At 38.4% G+C, this 24,221-nt stretch overlaps 1 protein-coding gene across 1 annotated transcript; it reads left to right on the top strand.

The window, feature by feature from the left end:
* Positions 1-22,752: 22,752 nt before the first annotated feature.
* LOC149231600 (agglutinin-2-like) lies at positions 22,753-23,244 on the top strand. Its single transcript, XM_089381691.1, has one exon. It carries the CDS (start codon positions 22,753-22,755, stop codon positions 23,242-23,244), a length of 492 nt encoding a protein of 163 aa, XP_089237817.1.
* The last annotated feature ends 977 nt before the right edge of the window (positions 23,245-24,221 follow it).

The raw sequence follows: 24,221 nt of genomic DNA, 5'->3' as shown, positions 1-24,221 counted from the left end.
CACTGAGGGAGAGGTGAAACCACAGATGTTTTTTGGCCCTTTTCTTGAAGCTTTTTCTGTTAGCAACCGATCAACTAAATCTGAGCATGAAAAGTTATTTTACTCATCGAAAACAACCTAAATAACAAAACAAGATTTAAATCTAAATAACAGATTTTATTCTAAGAATGCAGCAAAGACACATGAAAGTAAACAAAGGAGGTATTGGGCACTTGAGATGGGCCCAACCCCAAGAGCTACAGCCTCCTAAGAGAGATTTATAGCTGGTGCAAAGCTGGATTCATCTTTATTGATCAAAAGAAATGTTACATTCCAAAAACTGTCCACAAGGAGAACTTGAAAATGTGCTGAAAGCAAAGCTAATCTACTGCCTAAAAATCAAACTACAAAATGACTACAAAATGAATACAAAATGACTATAAAGTGACTAACTGAAATGAGGCCCTAAGCCCTCTTATTTATACAAATTGAGGACCCCAACAGTCCTCCTAAACCTTAGGGACTTGGCTTCCCAAAACTTGCAGTTAACAGCAGTCCTACTTGACTTGCTTGGCTGCCCTTGTGTTAATTGATTTGGTGGCCCTTGAACTCCGAGTTGATGGTGGAGAATTCAAGGTAAGGGCCCATAAATGAAGGGGACACCTTCCTACAAATCCTCTCCACGAATTTGGCTGCCAAGTGCTCATTTCAACCCTTAATTTTGTCTCCAAATTGACCAAAAAGGCTACACAAAGCACACATTAGACTTGTTGGCATAATGACTAACCCAATTCACTCTATTAGCATAAATATAATAAAAAACATGCAATAAACTAATGAGAATGGTGGATTAAGTCAAATTAGAAGGTTGAATGAGCCCATATAATTATCCATTTTTGGGGCTCATCACCGACCCCTCCACATACCTCCAATCGCTGTGCCTTCAAATGATATACATCACCATCGTGTGGTTGGCCCACCCATGGCGCGGGACTGCCCCACCAGCTCGCCCTCCGTTTGGCTACGCACCTCGGTCGACTTGTGAACGAGTTCACCCATGACTCGCCCCTATAAACCTGAACGCCAATTCGTCCACATAAACATATGTCACGCCTTTGGTCATCCTGTCGTACATTTTATGCCTTAGTCAATTAGCGGAGTGAGTGGAGCGCACGCTCGATTGCCTGATGACCGCAGGGCGTTACAAAGATTGTTTGGTGCAAGATGAATTTCATGTTCAACTAGACTGTAGCAAACTCTAATAACATGTGCTCCTAGAATGAAATTTCTGCAGAAAGCGCACTAAACGAGTGATTGCCATAATACTGCCTGGATTGGGATTGCAAGGCCCCATTTCACCATCTCTTGGCAACTTCTCATTATTATACACTCTGAATCTTTCTCAGAATAAATTCGCAGGAAGAATTCCAATGGATTTCTTCTAGTTGGAGGTGCTAGGAGTACTAGACCTCAGCAATAATTTTCTTGGTTCAAGATGAATTTCATGTTCAACTGGACCGTAGCAAACTCTGATAACATGTGCTCCTAGAATGGCATTTTCTGCAGAAAGCGCACTAAACGAGTGATTGCCATAATACTTCTTGGATTGGGATTGCAAGGTCCCATTTCACCATCTCTTGGCAACTTCTCATTATTACGTGCTCTGAATCTTTGTCAGAATAAACTCACAGGAAGAATTCCCATGGATCTCTTCCAGTTGAAGGCACTAGGAGTACTAGAGCTCAGCCATAATTTTCTTGGTGCAAGACAAATTTCATGTTCTACTGGACCATAGCAAACTCTAATAACATGTGCTCCTGGAATGGCATTTTATGCAGAAAGCGCACTAAATGAGTGATTGCCATAATACTGGCTAGATTGGGATTGCAAGGTACCATTTCACCATCTCTTGGCAACTTCTCATTATTATGGGCTCTGAATCTTTCTCAGAATAAATGCACAAGAAGAATTCCAATGGATTTCTTCTAGTTTAAGGCACTAGGAGTACTAGACCTCAGCTATAATTTTCTCAGTGGTTATATTCCAAAAATTGTGTGTAATTGTACAAAGCTACAATGGATCTGACTTTCAATAAGCATCTTGGTAGGAAGTATACCAACATAATTCGGTGGTCTAGTCTAGTTGAAACAACTCTTCTTGGAAAACAATATTCTGAGAGGAAATATTGAAGGCTATGCTATGGAGCGAGAATCTGCAAAGATTTATGTTATGGAGTAGAGATGCTCCATTTATATTAATATAATTAAATGATTTGTATATACAAATTAATTTGTCCTAAGGCTGCTCCTATTGCTTTGTTTGAGGCATCTGTATGAATGTGAAGAGGTAGGATCCAGTTTGGGCCTCTGAGAGTTGGGGCAGTCACTAGCTTTTTCTTCAAGGTATCTAGGGCTTCTTGACAATTTTCTGACCATATGAACTCAACATCTTTGCCTAAGAGGCCAAACAAAGGAGAGGCTAGCTTGCTGAAATCTTTAATGAATCTCCTGTAATACCCAGCTAAGCTTAGGAAAAGTCTGATATCTCTCACCTTTTGAGGAGGTGGGACCCTTTGGATGATGGCAATTTTGTTGGGCTCCACCTGCAGTCCTTGTTGAGATATTGCATGACCTAACAATGTCCCTTTAGTCACCAAAAATTCACATTTTTTTGGACTGAGGGATAGGTTCATCTCAATACACTTGTCTGGAAATTTTCCTAGGTTAGATAAAGCTTCCTGAAAGTCAGAACCATAAGGAGTAAAGTCATCCATGTATATCTCTACTGCATCATGAACTAATTCAGAAAGTATACTCAATACTGCTCTTTGGAAAGTGGCTGGAGCGTTGCACAAACCAAAAGAAAGAACCAATATGCAAAAGTACCCCAAGGACAAGTGAAGGTGGTCTTATCTTGGTCTTTCGGGCTGATTTGAATCTGATTATACCTGCTAAACCCATTTAAGAAGGAGAAAAGCTTTCTCCCTGCCAGACCATCTAACATTTGATTTATGAAAGGTAAAGGAAAATGGTCCTTTTTAGTGGCTTTGTTCAATTCCTGATAGTCGACATAGATTCTCCACTTACCATTTTTCTTTGGAACTAGCACAAAAAGAGAGACCCATTCACTGTCAGAGATGGGATAGATTAATCCTACATCAAGCAATTTTTGCAGTTCTTCCTTAACAATATCTTTAAGTGCTGGATTCATCCTCCTTTGAGGTTGCATGACTGGTTTGCAATCTTCCTTGATGTATATATAATGAGTACATACTGAAGGTTGCACTCCCTTCATCTCCTTATAACTCTAGGCGAAGGAATCTAGATGTTTTCTCAATAGGCTGCACAATTCCTTCTCCTGGGAAGTGGATAGGGATGGATTGATTTCCAAGGTTCTTTCTGGGTCGAACTCTATATTCTTAACACGAAGAGAAGTGGAGTCGGTCGCATAAAGATCAGTTGAGGGGTTGTTTTGGGTTTCTCTTACTATGTCCTCTATTGATGATACACTGGGAGGTGGATTATGAATCAAATTTTCAATCATATCATCCTCATCTTGTTGTTTCCCCCCATGACAATTTCTAATGCACAAAGTGGTGCATAATAAACTTCATCCTCATCTTCCTCCTCCAACCAGAGAGGTAGATCATGTTCTAGCAAGGTTGGGCAGGAGGATATAGGATTAACTGCTTGGACATGTGTCCGTTCTTTATGGTCATGTTCCTAGCTCGACAGCTGATGTAGGCATCAACTGTAGCGAACCAGGGTCTTCCCAGAATGAGAGGATACCCAGTCAGCTTTGCCTTTGGCTGGAGAACTAAGAAATCAACAGGGTACTCCCAAGAACTAATGGAGACCATCACATCTTCCATAATCCCCTTAGGGGTCACAGTGGAGTGGTCTGCTAGTTGTAGCACCATTGTGGTCTTCCTCAAGGAGCCTTGGAGGTTACGTTTGAATATTGTGTCCTTTTTCATCACATTAATGGCAGCTCCCAGATCAATCAAGGTATGTGGGATCATGGTGCCATTGATGTGGACATCAACTACTGGGCTTCCAGGGTCCAGATATTTTGGACAAATTACCTGCCCTAACATCAGGTCGGACAGTTGTCCTATGACATTGATGGTTGGGGCATCTCTCTTGCACCTTCCTGGATGCCTAAAGCACTTCTCTTTGATCAACCTATTGTAGATAGGCACATCTTTTATGGCTTGGAGAAGTGGTATCTTCACACATAAATGTTTCAATTCTCCCAAGAGTTCAGTTTCTTCTGGGGTAGGCTGGACTGTCGTGGATAGTCTCTCAAGAAAGGGTGGAATTGCTTTAGGTTCACTTTCCTCTTTATCTTCCTCAACCTTCATGGGTGGAGTTTGGTTATCTGGGAGAACTTTCCCAGATCGCAAGTTAATTTCCTAAATCTCCACAACATAAGTTGGGCATGATGGTTCCCCACTATACACTTGTTGAGTCTGTCTGTTGTTCGGGTTCGGATTTGGTTGGGCATGCATTTGGGGTTTCTTTGGTGGAGAAGGAGGTAATGGTTGTGGTTGGGCAGGTGGTGGAGGCAAAAGAGCAGGAAGAGAGTTGTATTGGGGCCTCCACCTGTGATGAGATGCATTCCACTGATGTTGTGTCTAAGCATATGATTGAAATGAATGGGTGGCTGGTTGGGCATGATATTGAGATGTGATGGACCAAGGAGGAGGCGTGGACCAGGAAGGATGAGCAAGAGGGCCCCAAGAAGGTATGGAAGTGACTTGGTTAGGGTTGTAGTATGCCTGAGATGTCCCTTGCATCCCCTGCTGGTATGGACTAGGTCCATGCATCCTTTTTTGATTTATGTAATAGAGTTGTTCAGTGACTCCCTCAGCCCCTTGATATACATCTTTAAGTCTGGACAAGGAAGGGAACTTATCTGTAGAATGATTCTCTTCACAGACTGAACAAACCTCTATAGAGTTCAATGGGCATTCATTCCTAGGATACCTCCTGGTGCATCTAGCGAAAAAAATGGCCAAAGCCCTCCCTGCTTCCTCTTCTTTCCTTTTGATATGTAAGGTATCCATTCGCATGGCAAGAGTCTGCAACATCTCACTCTTGAAGTCTTCCAACATGTTTCCAATTTCTCCTTTAATGGATGAGTTAGAGGAAGAGTTACTGGATATGGGTTGACTCCCCCTACGTTTCTTTCTTTCTGCTCTAGAATGGTTTCTAAAAACAGTCTTTATGTCCTCATAGGGTAGTTGGTAGATGTCTCCCCCGGCCAGTAGATGGAGGGTGTCTAAAACATCTTCCCAAATTCCCTCGAGTAGGACCAACTTCAGAGACTCAAGGACAGGTGTACACCCGACCCTTTTGTAACTGAGCTGGAACCTCTCTTCATAGTCTTCCAGGGACTCATCATTTCCTATGGTCATTCAGAAAATTTCTTCTTTACTATCTTTTTACCTACAATAGTCTCAATACCTGTTGTTAAAGGCTTGCTGCATCTGAGTGCAAGTTGTGATGCTATTGCCAGGTAATCCCATGAACTAGCACACTGTTGCATCCTTAAGAGTAGAAGGGAACAGTTTCAACTTTTTCTCATCTTCTGCATAGTCATAAGTTCGACAGATGACAACAAACTCGAACAAGAAGATGTCAGGATCTTCTATAGTCAGACCATGGAAATGAGGTAGGGTGGAAGGGCTTATATTCTTCATTTTGGTGTCCCCATTGGTCTCCCGAATGGGAAAGGTACCCTCTATTCTCTCTCCATTCCCCTTAGCATTTCTGTTTTCAGTCATTGGCTCCAAAGGAATGTTTTCTTCTTCTTCTTCCCCTATAGGTTCTTCAAATATGTCTTGTTTTTCACCTAAGGGTGCTTCTTGATCACAGTCGTCAAAGAAGAGAGAAGGCTGACTGTGTGAAGTAGTGGGGGTGTTGGGCAAAAATTTTCCTGAGTTATCTCTATTCCTACGAGGCATGAAAGGAAATATTTTTTTGTTTTTTTTGTTTCTTTTTCCCCACACTGACAGTGCCTGCAAAACTGAAATTGATTGAACAAAACAAATTGTAACTAACTGAAATGAACTTGTTGAAATGGAAATTTGTAGAATTGAAAAGGAAAGCAAGGAAATGCAGAACTTGAAAGGAAACGAAATGACTAGTCTACTTTTGCTGAAATGAGCTATTAGCATAATGTCACAATAGGAAATAGAAGAAATCAATAATCACAGAATACTCTGACGCTTCCCCGGCAACGACGCCAAAAAGTGGTAAGCACTAGTATTGTAGCAATAATGCTACAACTCTCGGGTTGCCTACTTTACTCTTATCAACTCGGTATTTCGTAACAAACTTGGAAGCATCGGTGTTGTATGCACAAGTACTAGTTCTCACTGCAGGCTGTCACTTGGTCAGCCAGCGCGAGATCTCTAGGAGCTCGAGCCAACTTCTATGGATTCCAAAAGAAGCTCTATATGTGATGAAAGGAAAGAAAGATAGATGCTATTCTAACTGCAGAAAAGAGAAAGACTGAAATGTAAAGCAAACCTAGTGAACCCTAATTAACCAACTAATTCTACTTTTGCAGAAAGCGTTATGAAAACCATGAAAGGAATGCCATTACCTATTCAAGAAAGTAAACAACATCTAACTATGCTATTTCTGAAAGTAAATAAGAAAAAAAACATATTTTTGGATTTTTATGTATTTTTATGTGAATTTGACATGCATGTAATTTATTCTGTGTGAAAGTGGCAATGAATAGGTGGTGGTGAAGGGTGGTTTTGTGACTTGAGAGGATGTAAGATGGTGTGGATGGGTTCTAGGAGGTCTCAGGTGGCCTTCTGGAGGCTTTTTCCACACTCAACCTTCAAAAGAAAGCCTACATGAAAGTCTACAGGAGGACACAGGAAACCTACAGGAGGAAAACAGGGAATCTACAGGAGGCCTGCAGGAGGAGGCTGAGAGCAGTTTCCACTTTTTTGAGGGTGTGAGAGTGGGTGAATAAGGTGGATGAATTTTGGAATGAGGTGTTAAGGTGCCTAAGGTCTATCATGAATTACCAAGAGAGAAAAAGATGAAACTAGGGCAAAATTGAGGTGAGATTTGTGAGACCTATAGGGCATGGATCAGATAGAGGATGTGATTGCTGATAAGCTAGCCTACTGTTGGAAGATATTTTCTGAAAAGAAACAGATAGTTAACCAAGGAAATCAAGTAACAAGTGAAATGAATCCATCTAGGAAAAACATAGTTTTCACATAAAAATGGTCTAAAATATGATCTATGAAAGGAAATGCTGAGAAATGTTGTAGGAAAGGAAACCATGAAAGAAGACTATTGCAAATCAGGAAGTGAGCATGATGAAGAAGATCTAAAGCAAAGAAAAGCTGGACTATTAACCTACTAAAATGCTACAAACACTAAAAGTCCTATGAAGGAAGAAAATCTGTGTTTTTGGGGCAGCAAGAGGGTCTTTGCCTCAAATCATGGTCCCAAAGGGAGGAAGGGAGGCCAAGGCACTATTGCTAGCCTTTTGAGTCTTTGCTGATCACTGTTTAACCTGTTATAGAAAGCACAAATGGAAGCAAACTACTGAATCATCAAAAACAACCTATTCTTAACAATAAAAGAAGTACATCTAATAGCAACCTAGTCTACAAACAGAAATAAAACATACAAATACAAGTAAAGAGGAGCTCGGCTACTTGGATTGAGCCAACCCAAGAGCTTCAACCCTCTGAGGTAACTTAGTGCTATCTCAAGAAGGATTCCATCTTTATTATCAAAACAATAGCAAGATTACATGAAATTGTCACAAAATAATAAGCTCAAAGTTGGAGCAGAGTTTACATAAGCAAAAATCCAACAAAAATCTGACCCTAGTGAGGCCCTAGGCCCCTCTACTTATACAAATGAAGTTACCAATAGCTTCCTCAAAATCAGGGAGGCTTGGCTCCCAAACTCGAGATAATCACAAGTCATCCTCCACTTGCTCGGCTGCGTTCTAGTGCATGATTCAGTTGCTTGTACTCCGATCTGAATGAAGGGGAATTCGAAGTGAGGAGTAATAAATGAGGGGGATTCCCTCCTATAATTCCTCTCCTTTCTCCACTTCGAGTTATTGCTACCATTTGTCCATTGGATCCTTGATATTGACCTCAAAACTCATCAATGATCTACATTAAATAAATGTTAGACCACATGGCATAATAACTAATTCAACTCACTCTATAAGCATAAATATAATCAGAAAATCATACAATAAGCTAAGAGAATGGTTGATTTGACTAGGTTAGGAGGTAAAATGAGCCCATATAATTACCCATTTATGAGGCTCATCAGAAACTACGAGATCTATGTAGCATCATCTATCTACTTTATTCAACAGATCGTCATGGTATTGAAATACATGAAATAATGACATCACATATAGGGAAAAAAAATGACTCTTTGTATTGATATAAATGGAATGAGTTACCACCATAAGTAGGTGTCGATATTGTAGAAGATCTCCTCCAAGTTGTTGAATTTTCCTTCCTCTGTCACAAAGTGTACCTCCAATCACCCTACATGCATGAAAGGATAACTCTCACAATAGAAGTATAAGGGTATAATCACTCTCTAAAAGCCAACCCCTTGCATATGAAGGGTTATAAATATATAGAGGAGTGAGTTAAGTTCAGAATTCTTATCCTTTTACCTATCTTAGGATTGAGATCCACTCTTTATGGGAGGATGAGATCTAAGGATAAGTGATGGAAACTCCCAAGGTAGGATAATATAGGATTCGAAATTTTTATTTGAGATAAATGGTTACAATAGATCTTGGAAGCTTCTATAAATGCAGGCTTCAGGATTCTCTCTCTTTTTCATGGATTTCTATAACTAATGTAGGTGCGAAGTGGAGAAACCTGTAGGTGATCAATGCATGCCACAGTGGAGCAACCTGTAGGTGAATGCTCTGCAACAAGAGGCCAGGGCACGTTTGACCTAAGATTGGCTCAGATGATGCAGTTTAGGGCAGAAATTGTGGGGAATGAGATAGTCATGCATATGGATTTGTGTAATGATGATGTAAAGGGGGAATAGGATGTTGCTTGATCCCATTAGGAGGTTGATTGATCAGATAAGACAAAATAGCCTATAATAGAGTTCCCCCTAAAGAGCAAAGTCAGATGATGATGACTTATGACTAAAATGCTTTACCTTGTGACAAGTCAAGATCAAGAACAACCGAGAAGATTCATCTTCTGTTACAATACATTTACATCATGACATCGTTTTGTTGAGGGAGGCATACTCATGCTCAACACATAAGATATCATAACATGTACAATAATCAAAATACATGTCCATTGCTGATTGATGGTGGACCCATGACTGGATGACTATCAGTATGATGATAGCCATCATACATAGTGATCTTTATATAATCCTGAAATCACAGCTGATGGCGGAAACTAGGTTTGGGGTCTTCTATCTCTCACACGACCAAGAAATGTACAAATCTAACAATGTGAATCAATGAGCTGAAGTCAAACATGGTAAACACCATCTAATTACTGGCCAATGATAGAAGTCATTAACATACATGAGAGAAACCACCGATGATGTTAATGGCTCTCAAGTTACTCAAGTACAATTCGTTTGGTGTGAATAAATGAGTTGATGTTGAACGCCATACAAAATCTTCTGATTGAAGGTCATTGATGTAAACATGTCGCCAAGAACGAGGACACTTGCCATTGATGTATGCAAGCACCAAGGCATTGATGGGTGCTTCTAAGTAAACTTCCCAGAAATGTGTGGATGTTGGCAGGAAGTGACCCATTGCAGGAGGGTCTTGATGTATCCCCCATCAACAAAAAAAAAAAAATGGGTATAATGATTGAGACAAAATGAAGTTGATATGGAACTAGATCAGGAAAGGAAAACATGGAATGAAGGCTTAAGAGTATTATAATGGATATCAACTGAATGAATTATTTTGAACACAACAACAATACTTAAATGGAGTTGGCAAAATTGACCCAAAACCGAAATGGAGGTTCTATGAAGGTATGATGAATTGAAAGAAAATCAGATTACCCAACCCAACAACCACAAAGATGAAGTGGAGGAGTGTCATGTTCAAGAGCGACTCACTGCCATTAACAAATGGAGTACCTTTCTTTCCCAATTTCCCCAAACATATTGGTTAGTACCTCTTTATTTTTTAACAAGCATGAGGAGGATAACATATTCTTGATTTCTAAGTTCATCCTTAAGATGAATCCCTCTGAGAATATTTAATGAACGCAAAGAAGGAGTAGTTTGGCCATGTCATGATTGATAAGTCCTTCATTTTTTGATGTTTTTATGAGTCCAACAAGGGTGAAAACTTGACTTCTTTTTCATGATTAGAGAGTTTGAAAAAGAGGTGAAAAAGAAAACTCGAGATGTCCCTTTTCGTAGCTAGTCCCTTAGTTCTAACAAGGTAGAAAAAAATACCAAAGAGAACCTCTTAGCCATGTTTGACTAACGTATTCCTTTTTTGTAGTTAGTCTATCACAATTTGGAAAATGGTTAAACGTATACTGATTAGATGCCTTTTCATTTTCTTTTACGGGTTTGAAAAGACATGTTCTAGACAATTGTTTCATTTTTTGGGAGTCTGAAAAGAGCTGAAAGAGGACTCCAAGGGGTTCATTTTTCATAGTTTTAAAGAGTCCGAAAAAGAGATAAAAGTGTACTGGGTCAAAATGTTAAATATGAATAAAATAATGAACAATCTGACCATATATACTAAAAAATGACTGTTCATTTTTACTCTTTCACATTTACCTTCAAGAGTGAGAGTTCTAAGTACTTTTTCCCTCGATCTTCTGTAATTGATTGCAGCCAATCCAGCGGATTGTTTCGGGTACCATCGCTTCTAGGTGGAGCTAAAACCCCTCTCTTTCTTTTAGTGGTTTCATTTTATGATGTCAAGTAAAATTTCTGAGCTTTTGATGGACCTAGGGTTCCAAAATTTTTCCCTAGGACCAACACAAGCCTAGAGGGTCAAAAAGTGCATTGCACCTAAGCATTCATGCACTGCAAGTAGGGGTATGACACAATGGTTTTCTCTTATGGGGTGCATTGGGTACAAATTTAAATTTTTTTCACCAATTTTTCCTCAAAATTTGTCGAGTTTTTTGCATGAAAATAATCCTAATGAATCTCTTGTTGATGTTTCAGGGGTTCATCAGCACAAAATGGGTTTCGTATGGAGAGAAAGAGAACATGAAGAACCAGATTTTAATGCAGCAAATGATCCTGCTACCATCCAGGCATTAAAGAATTGTCGATTACTAAAATTATTCTAGCTTCCTAGTATGAGGCAACATATGGAGTTGTTGAAATACCTTGTTCGTTCATGGGATGTTTAGGCACAAGTGTTCAGGTTTGGGGAACTTGTACTCAAAATCATGGAGGATTCACTTGGGAAGCAACACCATAGCACGTGGGTTCATATTTGGGATATATATTGAGGAAAAAATGACATAATGTATTGGGGGAGATATAGGGGGTAAAGGATTTTTATATTAGCAAGTATAAAAAATGGAGCTCAAAGTTAATGAAAAAATATAAAGGGGTATAAAAAATGCTAATGAAAAAATGGATACCTACAATATCTAGTGCAATTAGGGTTTTTTAAATTGGCAAGGTGTATTGGGTTCATATTGGTAGGAGGTTAAATAATATGATTTTTAGAGATAGTTTCCAGTATGTAGTCAAATTTATAAGGGTATTGTTTAATATGCCAAGAATGCACGTGATATGTCATAGGTTCATTGAGTGAAGCCCCCATGCTCAAAATAAGGTAGATGATATCTACTTTTTGATAGGAATATCCATGAGGGGTGCCCCCATATCTCTCCTAAGTGGGAGAAGTGGTGGGGAGACAGTGAAAGATTATATCGCCACCTATTGTAGACCTTGAGGCCAACCAACAAAGGATGGAAACATCAGTATAAAAGATGTGACCCGGTTACCTTTGAGAACGATCTTATTCATTATCATAATATTAGCAAGTAGCTCCATATTGCATGTGGTAAGAAGATCATATATGCAATATGGATTGGAATGTCTGGAACCAACACTCTTCAACTGGAGTGAGGGAGTTCTGGTCAATATGAAAGAACAACTGACTAAAGAAAAAGAGGGAAAAATAAAGAACTTTGGATAGGGTATAAGTGGGTTGATTAATTCAACCTCAACATATGATACTCGAGCCTATCGATCTGAGGGTGCCATAAATGAGGAGGTGGATAGATCAAATGTCTGGACATGTAGAGCCATCGATGATCAACTTCTCACCAGCCTTCTTTCGATGGTTGCACAAACAGTTTATCATGATCAATGACTATCCTTATGAAGAAATGGATTTCCATGATGACCCTGAGCTCGTGCTTCCTGAGGGTGAGGAATGGGGTATTGTAGGTAAGAAATTTTGACCTTTTAAGTTATGAAAGTTTTACAATTTATTTTTGTGTTTTTTTATGTTTCCTAGACTTAAACTATTGATGTTTCATGCAGATATAGGACCAATTCGACCTATTGGTGCTTCATATCTCCATCATGTAGAGGACCGACAATAGGAGGAGGCAGTAGAAGCATCACGGGTTGTTGCGGTAGGATGAGATATGCTAGGAGATCCATATGTAGCAAAGGTTGTGTCATAGGTAGAGCGTCACATGGAAGGGTTGACACATGGAATTGATGATACCACGGTCAACCAAATTCCATTGCGACTTCAGTGATACACCATAGGGGTGCCTATTCATATTGGCTGACTACTATGCAAGATGGCTCATGCAGTCTCATTCTATCATGAGCACCTTTGGTTTATCTACTTAGATATTGCATGTAGATATTTATATGGGTGATGTATGCAATATGTGTCTTGGGAAAATTTTTTGTAAAACCAAACTGATATATATATATATATATATATATATATATATATATATATATATATATATATATAATCAATGTTTTGGGTTTCTATTGTATTTTCAACATGATGTGATGTGAATTTAAAATTAATTACATTCGTTGCAAATTTCTATCTAAAACATGATTAGCTAGGGCATATATCAATGTATTTATATCTCTAGAAATCTGTTCATATTGCATGAAATCTGCTAGCCGTCCTAACTGAGGTTCAGTATGTTAGAAAATTATATATTATAGAGCAATGGAACACATAAAATATTGCATAAATATAAACACAGAAAACTCATAAAACAAGAGAGACACAGATATACGTGATTCACCCAGTTTGGGCTACATCCACAAAGAAACAACCAGTCCTTCTTTTATTATATTATCCAGCAAACTGAAGAGATATAACCTACAAAAGATCCGCTGTAACTCCCTCTTCGCTTTCAATATCCTCTCTCTTCCTCACTCAGAATACAGATATACATAGATGTAATCCAATTCCCTTATATATAGCGAGGGGGTTTCCTTCTAGGGCAAAAAACCCTAAATTAAACATAACTTCTACCATCAGATCATCTGCCTAATGAACGACCTAGATTGACTACGAAATTACAACATTTTACAAGGAAATTTTACATCTATTCTTAGCTTTGGGGGTGTACAATCTTCCTGGGGTATCCGACTGAAACTTTTGAATATAGAAGATAATCAGGCTCCACACCCAACAATCTCCCACTTGGAGACTGATTATAGCAACTCCATCGCTTCTTCATTTGCTAGACAATGACTCCACTTTGGACCTAGGTGTTTCTCATCTTCTTCATCATACTTGAAGACCAATTGAAACTGAGCAGATTCTTAGTTTCTCCCTGGTTACAACTTTTGTTAACATATCTGCAGGATTCTGGCTAGTGTGTATCTTTTCCAGCTTCAACTATCCATCTTCCAGTGTTAACCATATGAAATGGTACTTGAGCTATATATGCTTAGTCTTCGAATGAAAAGCAGAGTTCTTTGCAAGATGTATGGCACTCTGGCTGTCACCGTATAACCTGCCCAGCTCCTGCTTCTTATCCAATTCATCCAAAAACCTTTGTAACCAAATCATTTCTTTACTAGCCTGTGTAGCAGCAACATACTCCACTTCTATTGTTGAGAGTACAACAACACTTTATAGTTTTGAGACCCAACTGACAACTGTTGCACCTACAGTAAACACATATCCTGTAGTGCTCTTCCTGTTATCTCTGTCACTTGCCATATTTGCATCAACATATCCCTGTAGAGCAATGTTTGAGCCACCAAAGCATAATTCTTGATTTGTGGTACCTCTCAAATACCTGAGAATCCACTTCACCACCATCCAATGTTCTTTTCCTGGATTATTCATGTACCTGCTTACAACTCCCACTGCATGTGCAATATCAGGCCTTGTGCAGACCATTACATACATTAAGCTTCTAATTGCTGATGCATATGGAACTTTAGACATATGAGCCATTTCTTCCTGAGTCTTGGGACACGCCTCCTTTCTTAATTTGAAATGGCTAGCCAAATGTATACTAACTAGTTTTTCATTCTTCATATTAAACCTTTTCAACACCTTTTATATGTACTCACTTTGAGACAATGTTAATTTGTGATTCTTCCTGTCTCTAGTTATTCTCATACCAAGGATTTGTTTTGGAACACCCAAATCCTTCATTGCAAATGAGTTTGCCAATTTCCTTTTGAGCACATTTATTTCATGCATGTTAGAACCTGCAACAAGCATGTCATCTACATAAAATAACAATATAATATAGTTTCCATTATTTTGCCTTTTGAGATAAACACAATGATCAGAGTGACATCTAGTATAATCTTATTCAGACATAAACATGTCAAATTTTAGATACCACTACCTTGGAGCCTGTTTTAAGCCATATAAACTCTTCTTTAACCTACACACTAGTTTCTCTTTCCCTTTTACCTCATGTCCTTGTGGCTGTTGCATATATATCTCTTCCTCCAAATCCCCATGGAGAAAGGTTGTCTTTATGTCTAACTACTCAAGATGAAAATCTTCAACTGCTACTAGACTTAAAATAGTTGTGATTGAAGTCATTTTAACAACAGGAGAAACTATCTCATCAAAGTCTATACCCTTTTTCTGTGCAAACACTTTCACCACAAGTCTAACTTTATACCTTTTTCTACCTCCATCTTCTTCCCTCAACTTGTAAACCCATTTATGTTGCAATGTTGTTTTACCTGCATGCAACCCGACTAAGTCCTTAGTTTGGCTATGTGCTAAGGAGTCCATCTCTTCCTTCATGGCTTGCTTCCACTTCTTCCTGGTTTCTACCTACACTGCTTCTTCATAACATTCTGGTAATACATAATATAATGAAGGAGAGTATCGTTCAGCGGGTCTACTTATTGTGGTAGATATTCTAACACCACTTTTAGGTGTTTGAAGTGCTTGTTGTTGTTGTGGTTGTTGTTTTGGCTGTTGGTCATTATGATTTTCAGGCACCATCACTTTTTTTGTGATCTCGTCAATAACTATGTATTCTCTATTTTCTTTTTCCTGTTTCTTTTGTTATTGATGATCCTTATACAAAACCTTTTCATTGAATATGGCATCTCTACTCGTAATGATTTTATGTTTTTCATAATCATAAAAGCGATAACCAAAATAATTAACACCATATTCAATAAAGGTAAATTTATTGAGTTTACCTTTTTACTTGTCCATGCCTCCTCTGGAATACCACCATCCAAGGAACTTGAAGGCCCTCTGTTTATTAGATAAATAGCAGTATCTATAGCATCTGCCCAAAATTGTAAAGGCAATCCTGCATGCAATCTCATGACCCTTGCACACTCCATGATTGTCTTGTTCATCCTTTCTGACACACCATTTTCTTGTGGTGTTCCTAGAACTGCCTTCTCTCTACGAATTCCATTCTCAAAACAGTACCTATCAAACTCTTTGCTGCAATATTCACCTCCATTTTCTAATCTGAGACACTTCAACCTTTTTCCTATCTCATTTTCAACCAAAGCTTTCCATTTCTTGAAAGTATCAAATACATCAGATTTATTTCGAATACAATAAATCCAGGTTTTTATGGTTGCGTCATCAATAAATGTAACATAATAACGAGAGCCACCAAGAGATGACACCTGAGCAGGTCCCCATAAATCTGTAAGCATAAGCTCTAATTTTTCGATTTTATTTTCTTTCCCAACTTTAAGGAATCTGACTCTCTTCTGTTTTCCATATACACAATTCTCATAGAATTTTAAATCAACATGCTTCAAACCTGGCAACAAATTTCTTCAGTGAAGAATCTGCATCCCCTTCTCACTCATGTGCCCGAGTCTATGATGCCACAATGCTGTATCTTCTCCTGTAGAGGCTAAAGCATTAATAGAATTAGAAATACCATTGCATAAATATAATGTACCAACCTTTCCTCCTTTCGCTATTACCAAATATCCTTTAGTGACCTTCCAGGTTTTATCTGTGAAAGTAGTTACGCAACCTTCACCTCCCAACTGCCCTGTTGAAATCAGATTTTTCTTTAGATCTGGAACATGCCTTACCTCCTTCAATAGCCATTGATTTCCATTTTGTTGTTTTATGAAAACTTTACCCATTCCAACGATTTTATAGGGTTTATCATCACCCAATTGAACCTATCCAAAATCTCCTTGAACATTATCATGAAAATGTTTCTTATCAGGTATGGCATGGAATGAGGCCCCTGAATCTACCACCCAGGCATCAATAATATTTTCTAATGAAAGAATCAAAGCATCTTGCAACACATCACCTGATTCACTTCATGATTAGTTTCTTGCTGCTCGTCTCCTTCTTTTCCTTTCCAAGACTTGCAATCTTTCTTCAGGTGTCCTTTCTTCCCACATTTCCAGCACACTATCCTTGATCTAGACTTGGATCTACCTTTTCTTGACTTACTGCGATATCCTGGGCTCTTTCCTCTTTCCATTTTTCTTCCCTTGGTCTCTGTAGTCAAAGCATTACCTGATGTCTCACCAGAGCTTTTCCGTCACATTTCCTCACTAAGGATTGCACTGACAACATCATCAAACTGTAAAGTACTAGATCGAGAGACAAATTTACTAATGGCCATAACTAAACCATTCCAACTTTCTGGCAATGAGCACAGAAATAACAGAGCCCTAACTTCATCATCAAAATTTACCCCTAAAGAACTTAACTGACTTGTAACTCTATTAAGATCATTTAAATGGTCTGCAACAGATCCACCTTCTGACATATTCATATTAAATAAATGCTTCATAAGAAATATCTTATTTGAGGCCAAGGGTTTTTCATATATCTAGCATGCATGACACCCCTCGACATCAAGGATGCATTCTTAAAAGATGGAAAGCCAGAAGTAACCAACACGTAAAATTTTCTAGGTGGTAGCATAACCAGATAAATGTCCATCTCACGCCCTCGAATGACATTCATTTACCACTCTCTCAGCCTATTTAAGTGCGAGGCACCTTTATAAAATTGTATCGATACCACAACATTAAAGGGTGTCATCGATAATGTTGTAATTTCAGGCTTGGTAATGAACATGTCACTGCACCGAGTGAGAGGTATTAGATCAGAAAGTCTAGGCCTGGACATAAATCAGGAAATCTCCATACCACGGGTGAGATGATGAGATCAGAAACAATGACTTGTCGGGTATAGAATATTCAAATGTAGATTTTGAATCAGGGGAAGGGATATCGCACATTAATTCCGTGACAACTAGCAATTTATTCGACTTGGATTTGATGAAATCCAGGTCAAATTATTGTAAGACGACAGTTCATTTTGAGTACCTTCCCTATAACAATTGACGTGACAAAATGTATGTCACAGGGTTGAAATCCGAAGTGACCATAGTTTTCTGAAGCAAGATGTAATGACGAAATCTTTGGATGGCTTGAATGACCGCCAAAGCCAAATTTTCTACATGGGAATATTGAATTTTGGTATTGTTAACATTCCAACTCAAATAGTAAATGGGATGTTTATTCTTTAAATCCTCTTCTTGGACCAATACCATTGCTATTGTAGAAATGGAAATAGCAAGATACATGGAGTAATTGTGATGATAGTGAGGGGTATATAGAATATATGCTCAAACTGGTACATCTTTTAGAGAATCGAATGCTTTCTGAGTTGCATCATCCCTGTTGGACACCTAATCCTATAAGGGTTGGTGTGAAAGCCGAATAGTCTAAGTCCAAGAGTCATTGGAATATGAAACCAAGGGTCATATGAATGTAATATAAATGTATATCTCTGTCAATAGAAATCAAATTCATTGATTTATCATTCACATTTTTTTCACATTCCATGTATGTCTGACATGGTATCAGAGCGTATGTTAGGCCTGGGAATTTTCAGAGATTGCCAGCGTTGTATTCTTTCCAAAATTTGTCTGCCTTTTCCCTATTTATAGAAATATTCTAATGTTGATCTGCTACACCTGGGCGCTCTAGCAGATCATTTCATTACTCTTTGTGAATGTGTATGAATTGAGTTGGTTTCCATGAATATTTCCATGTAATTGAGTGTTGAAGGTTGTGTGTTTTGTTTTGGGGTCAAGGGGAAGTCTGCGACTTCAAATTATTTTATTTGAGAGCTAGGGAGATGAGTGGTGAAACCTATGGACAATGTTCCTACCTGAAGAGATATTCCATGGCAATTACATGGTGAGTTATTTCTCTTGAAATCTATTTTTTCCACTTATAGAATCAACAAAGTCATGCATATGTAATCGTTTCTTGATAATGGGATGAGCTTCGAAAAACAAAACATGCCTTTTGTGAACATCCAACAACATAGTCCACTTTCCAATTCTTGCAATCTTATTCTATTGCATTATAGTCGATCTTAACTCTGTTACATAGTTGTTGTTGCATTATCCATGCAGTTTTCCTTTGCATCAGATAAAACATTGGCCTCTTCATTAGCCCAAAATGTAATAAGAAATCGTAGACTATAGTTCAAAACTCCTGAGACTGGAGATCCCCTAATTTGGACTTAGTGGACTTCTTGGGCAGCAAACTTTGGTGGACATTTGGGAGAACACCACCGCCAAAAATGGTGACGCTACGTATAAGCTTGCATGGCTCCTCATCATTGCTTACTACAAGTTTAATGTGCTACGGAATTATTTGATACTTCTTGTTATCAACATTCCCAACCAACTCCATCACCTATGCAACTAGGTAATCCATAACAACAGCCAAGTAAACTGGCGCACGGACACCAATGCGTTCTGCGTAACGACCACGCTTAAGGAATCTAGCGATTATTTCAACTATTCTCAGCCTCTTGCTATTCTACCAAATTGTACAAAGACGAAGGATTCTCGTCATGATGAGCGTCATGATGAACGATGGATTGAATTCTTGAGATCTGCTGAAATCCTCTCCAACCATCAAAGGGTTTCAATTCCTTTACTCTTTGGTTTCAAAGAGCAATAACCCTTGGCGATTTGGATGTTTCCACATCCATCGATGGTGGTGTATTCGAATAAATAATTTGATCTTGTAGAAAGTGGGTTTTAGAACAGTGTCTTGAGAAAGGTGTCTTGCTGAAGTTTCTTTTCCATCTACGGACTTCTTAATACGTTTTCATATGTATTTAATACTGTGTTGTGCGATTCTTGTCCCTTTATCACAACAAAGGTCCATCACTATTCTTATCTCCTCTCAACACATAATATCAGTCTTTGGCTAACATTACCAGACAATTAAGGTGCACCAATATTTTTTTTGAGATCAAGAATGGTCTATTGTTTACATTTATTGTAGAGAATTTACAAAATATGTGGGAATTGGTGGTAATTTTGATCAATTTGTAAGCATGAAGTTGTATCAAATTTATTTGTATACATATAACACTTATTCCTTTCACTATAATTTTCTCATGTTGTGTTACTCCATAGTTACGCTGGAACCATGGTCGAGATGCGTTGATTGATGGTAAAGATGAAATATGTGACTAACTGTGTGGGAAATAAAACAGGACGTGCAATGGCGTTTTATTAGAGAAGAAGAAATTGCTGATCATTTCATACATTCGGTGAAATTAAAAGCATCAACAACTTCTGCTCATTGTCAAAGCCGCGACCTAATATTTTCCTCACATATTGACATCTACATCAACATTGTGGGAGGGAAAAGGATATTTTTTGTTGAGGATCGAGCGGTTGATTGTTGAACTCGAAAACTATGAATTCTAGCATAAAATATATTTGGTTGAAGCTTATATATATGCAGTGTTGAAAACTCTTGTAGTTTGTAGCAATTAAGTCTTGGTATGCTATAATTTCTTCTTAAAAACCGTGTGTATATATATCGGATCAAAAATATGCCATGTGATGAGCATATGTGGTATGAAAGTGTGGTATCATATGATATGAAAGCATCCTATGCATTGGTCGTTTTTTCTTGTCGATTCATCTCCCGCTTCCTCACAATTACAGTTGCTTTCTCCATTTTAAAGGATTTCTTTGGTAGTGACCACTCCATTTTGTGTAGTGTGTGTAGTCTATTAGTGCTCTTAAAGATAGGTGGATGCAACAAACTTTGGCCACTAATGTTCGATGTTTCCAATTCTTCCCATTATGTCAAGAAGGGAATAAACTTTAACAGCACAGCTCAACACACTTCACTAGTTTTAAAAATGGATAAAATTGGTGAAGTATTATAGTTTTTAAATACTATGATACATTCCAATGTTGATGGGATGGTAAAATTTATTAAGTACACTCTTTCCGACATTAAAATTTGTTTACAAAATGTACAAGAAAACATGGAATTTTTGCATTTGGAGTCCCAACTTCAGTGAGATGAGCTACAACAAAAGAGTCGCCATTCTGAACCTGTTTTTGTTAAAAACATTTAGAAAAACTCCCATCAACAACAAATCAATATTGTTGATCTAGTACCCAATGAAGGAGAAAATTTACAAAAAGAAGAAAAAGTTCAGTCTACAATTCCCAAGCCCATCATAAGACCATGGGAAGATCTTTTCCACAACAAGCACAAATCTGGTCTTGGATATGACAAGGACGTGTCATTTCATATTCTAGATTACTCAAATCCCATTCAGTTTCAGAGTGCTGGATTCATTCATGACAATTCACCTTCAGTTGTTCTAGATTCTATTCCTCTTCCACAGCAACAACAACAGAATGTGAAATGCCAACACTGTGACCGAGTTGGCCATATGAAAGATCATTGTTTTGATCTTCATTCATGTAAGAACTATCATAAAACTAGTGATTCTTCAAACATATGCTTCAAAAACAAGCCTCCTGGAAGAACAAAGATTCATCTTGGGTGGATCACTTCTGGGAAATGGGCTTCAACAGCTAAGAAGATATTTCAATCATATGTCAGAACTTGTTCTAGAGTATTGAATAGTCTTGTAGTTGAGTTTTCTTCATCATCTCACCTTGTATCTAATAGGGGGAAATGATGGTCATCTACAAGCTTCAAAGCAACATCAAGTGAGCCTGAGCCACAACCTGCCATACCAGATTCAGAGTTGTATCCAGAGACAAAGATGCCCCTAAGCATGCCTTCAGTCAGTGATACCTCTTCAAAGAATTGGGGACACTTTCTCTAGCAAAAGACTTCAACTTCTTGCCAGTTTTGGAAGAGTTCCAAGAATTTCATTAAGCATTCTAGAGTTGTTGGTCATCCTTAAAACATCATAGGTTGACACCTCCCTTTTCAGGTTGATGTTCTCCCTTTTTATGTGGGGTGAGACGTCCTTTTTAAGGTTGAATATTTCCCTCTTCAAAATACCTGGGGCACTTCCTCTAGTAGAAGACCTGAGCTTCATGTTAGACTTGGAAGAGTTTTGGGAACTGCACTAAGTGTTCCAGTGTTGGTGGTCATCCTTAAACCACCTCCCTTCGATACCAATATTTTAGAGAGCATATTCATCCTAGTGCTGCCATGCATTTTTGCACATTTTGTATTACAGCTTTCTTCTTAGATTCATTCATAACCCTTCAGATTAAGGGGAGGAATGTTGGACACCTAATCCTCTAAAGGTTGGTGTGAAAGATGAATAGTCTAAGGAAGTCCAAGAGACCTTGGAATACAAAACCAAGGGTCATATGAATGTAATATAAATGTATATCTTTGTCAATAGAAATGCAATTCATTGATTTATCATTCAAATTCTATTCACATTCCCTGTATGTCTGACAATCCCAATGGAAGTGAATCCCTTTTTTCAGCAAGCGAATGAATCCTTTGGTCAACTCAGTGTAATTAGGGATGAATCTTCGTAGGAAGTTAGGTTTCCCTTGAATTCATTGAAGCTGAACAAGTGAAGAAGGTGTAGGAAAATTGACAATTGCATGTACTTTCAATGGTCCAATCAATATGAATTCCTTGTTTCAATATAACAGAACCTAGAAGTCGGCCAGAAATGACACAAAACACACATTTATGTGGGTTAAGGAGAATATTATAATGTCCACAATGAAGAAGATTACCCCGAAGATGCATCGAGTGATCAACTCAATGTTTAGTGTGAGTAGGGAGGTCATCCACATATGGTGGAACGATGTGTTTGATATCATGAAACAAATTTTATTTACAAATTACAAAATTCTATAATAAAATAAAGATAAATCTTTATAATCAACAATATTATGATATATTTTTGAAATGTATATATATTTAACTAATATAATAATTCTTTTATAATAATAATAGTAATTTAAAATAAACTTCGAATGAGACGGATCAATATTCCAAGATGCAGTCTTGCATAGGAAGGGTTCTCTACCGTGAACCTATCACAGTCTGGCCGGCCACATTTATGACAACCTTCACCATCGTCATAGGCAACATCACTGAATCCAGTGGCGACAGTCTGGCCTTCATCATAGTCCCCAACAAAAAACCCTTTCTGGCAGACAGCAGTGGACAATATCTGGGCTTATTCGATGGATCAACATATCTAAAAACAACGAATCAGCTGGCCATTGAATTCGACACCTACAAGAATGGCATCATGGACCCGAATGATAACCATGTCGGCATAGACGTCAAGAGCCTCATATCTGACGCAACTGCCAATCTGGGACAACACGGCATCAACTTGAAGTCAGGGAGGCCTATAAGGGTTCGAATCCATTACGATGGCTGGAACAAAATACTGCAAATATTTGCTACCTACTCAGACATATCGATTCCTTATGCGAGCATCTTGAAACGAACAATCGAGCTATCAAAGACCATTCCGTGATCAGCCTACGTTGGATTCTTCGCGGCAACGGGGCGACTTTACGAGATTCATCGCATTTTGGACTGGAATTTCAGTTTGGAAAGTTTGCCTGAATCATCTCTGAATATAATGCCCGTCAGTGCGTTGAGGTCAGCAGGAGGATCCAAAAGCAAGGCCCTAAATGTCAGCCTCCTTGTCGTTTCCATTGCCATCGGAAGCGTGTTATTGGGGTTATCGGCGTGGTTCGTCGGTAAGACTCTGAAAGGAAGACGTGCCGGGAACATGTCAGAATGGGGGCTAAGCGGTGAACTCCTAAAACATGAAAAGATTGCCGAGCGTTTCTTTTACACTCGTTAAAATGGAATTAAAAGACGGTCCCCTTATAGCTCTTTTCTGACCGTAAAATCAGGAAAAGATTGTCGGATTTTTGTCGTTTCAAACTCGATACGGAAATAAAACGACGTGTCCTTGATCGCTTTTTACTTTTCAGGTCAGTGGCACTAATTATGAAAGTACTCCTTGGTCGCAAGATCAAGCGGTTCCCCCAGGTATTATTTTATACTTTTTCGGGCTTGAGGGACACAAATCTACGAAAAAGTTCAACCTGGAGTCTTCTTAAGTTTTTCAGACTCTCTAAAATTGAAAAACTCCGAGTTTCTCCTATACTGGGCTCATTAAAATTTCACAGTAAAGGACCTGTTCAATTACAAACAGGAACGAACCACTCCTTCCTCGGGTTCGAATCAAAACTAGGTTGGACTCATCCGAAGGATGAGCTTATAATCAAGCATATGTTATCCTCCTCAAGCTTGTTAAAAATAAAGAGGTACTTGCCAGAAATGGTGGGGGAAAAGAGAGAAGAATGAGCCTATTTGTTACCTTTTGTCTCAGAAGAAACTTTATTACCACTCTTGAACACGACACTTTTCATTCACTTGGGTTGGGAAATCCTTTACCTCACAGTTGATCAAACCACTTTGAAAGTCTTCAGCCGGGTT

Source organism: Pinus tabuliformis, chromosome J, assembly GCF_031772625.1.
Source record: "Pinus tabuliformis cultivar Carrire ecotype Pingquan chromosome J, CPIR1, whole genome shotgun sequence".
Lineage (NCBI taxonomy): Eukaryota > Viridiplantae > Streptophyta > Pinopsida > Pinales > Pinaceae > Pinus > Pinus tabuliformis.
The sequence above is the reverse complement of the archived record's forward strand: the minus strand, read 5'-3'. Positions and strand labels throughout refer to the sequence as shown.

Coding starts and splice junctions, on each gene's coding strand:
- LOC149231600 (XM_089381691.1), top strand. CDS start 22,753: ATGCAGTCTTGCATAGGAAGGGTTCTCTACCGTGAACCTATCACAGTC.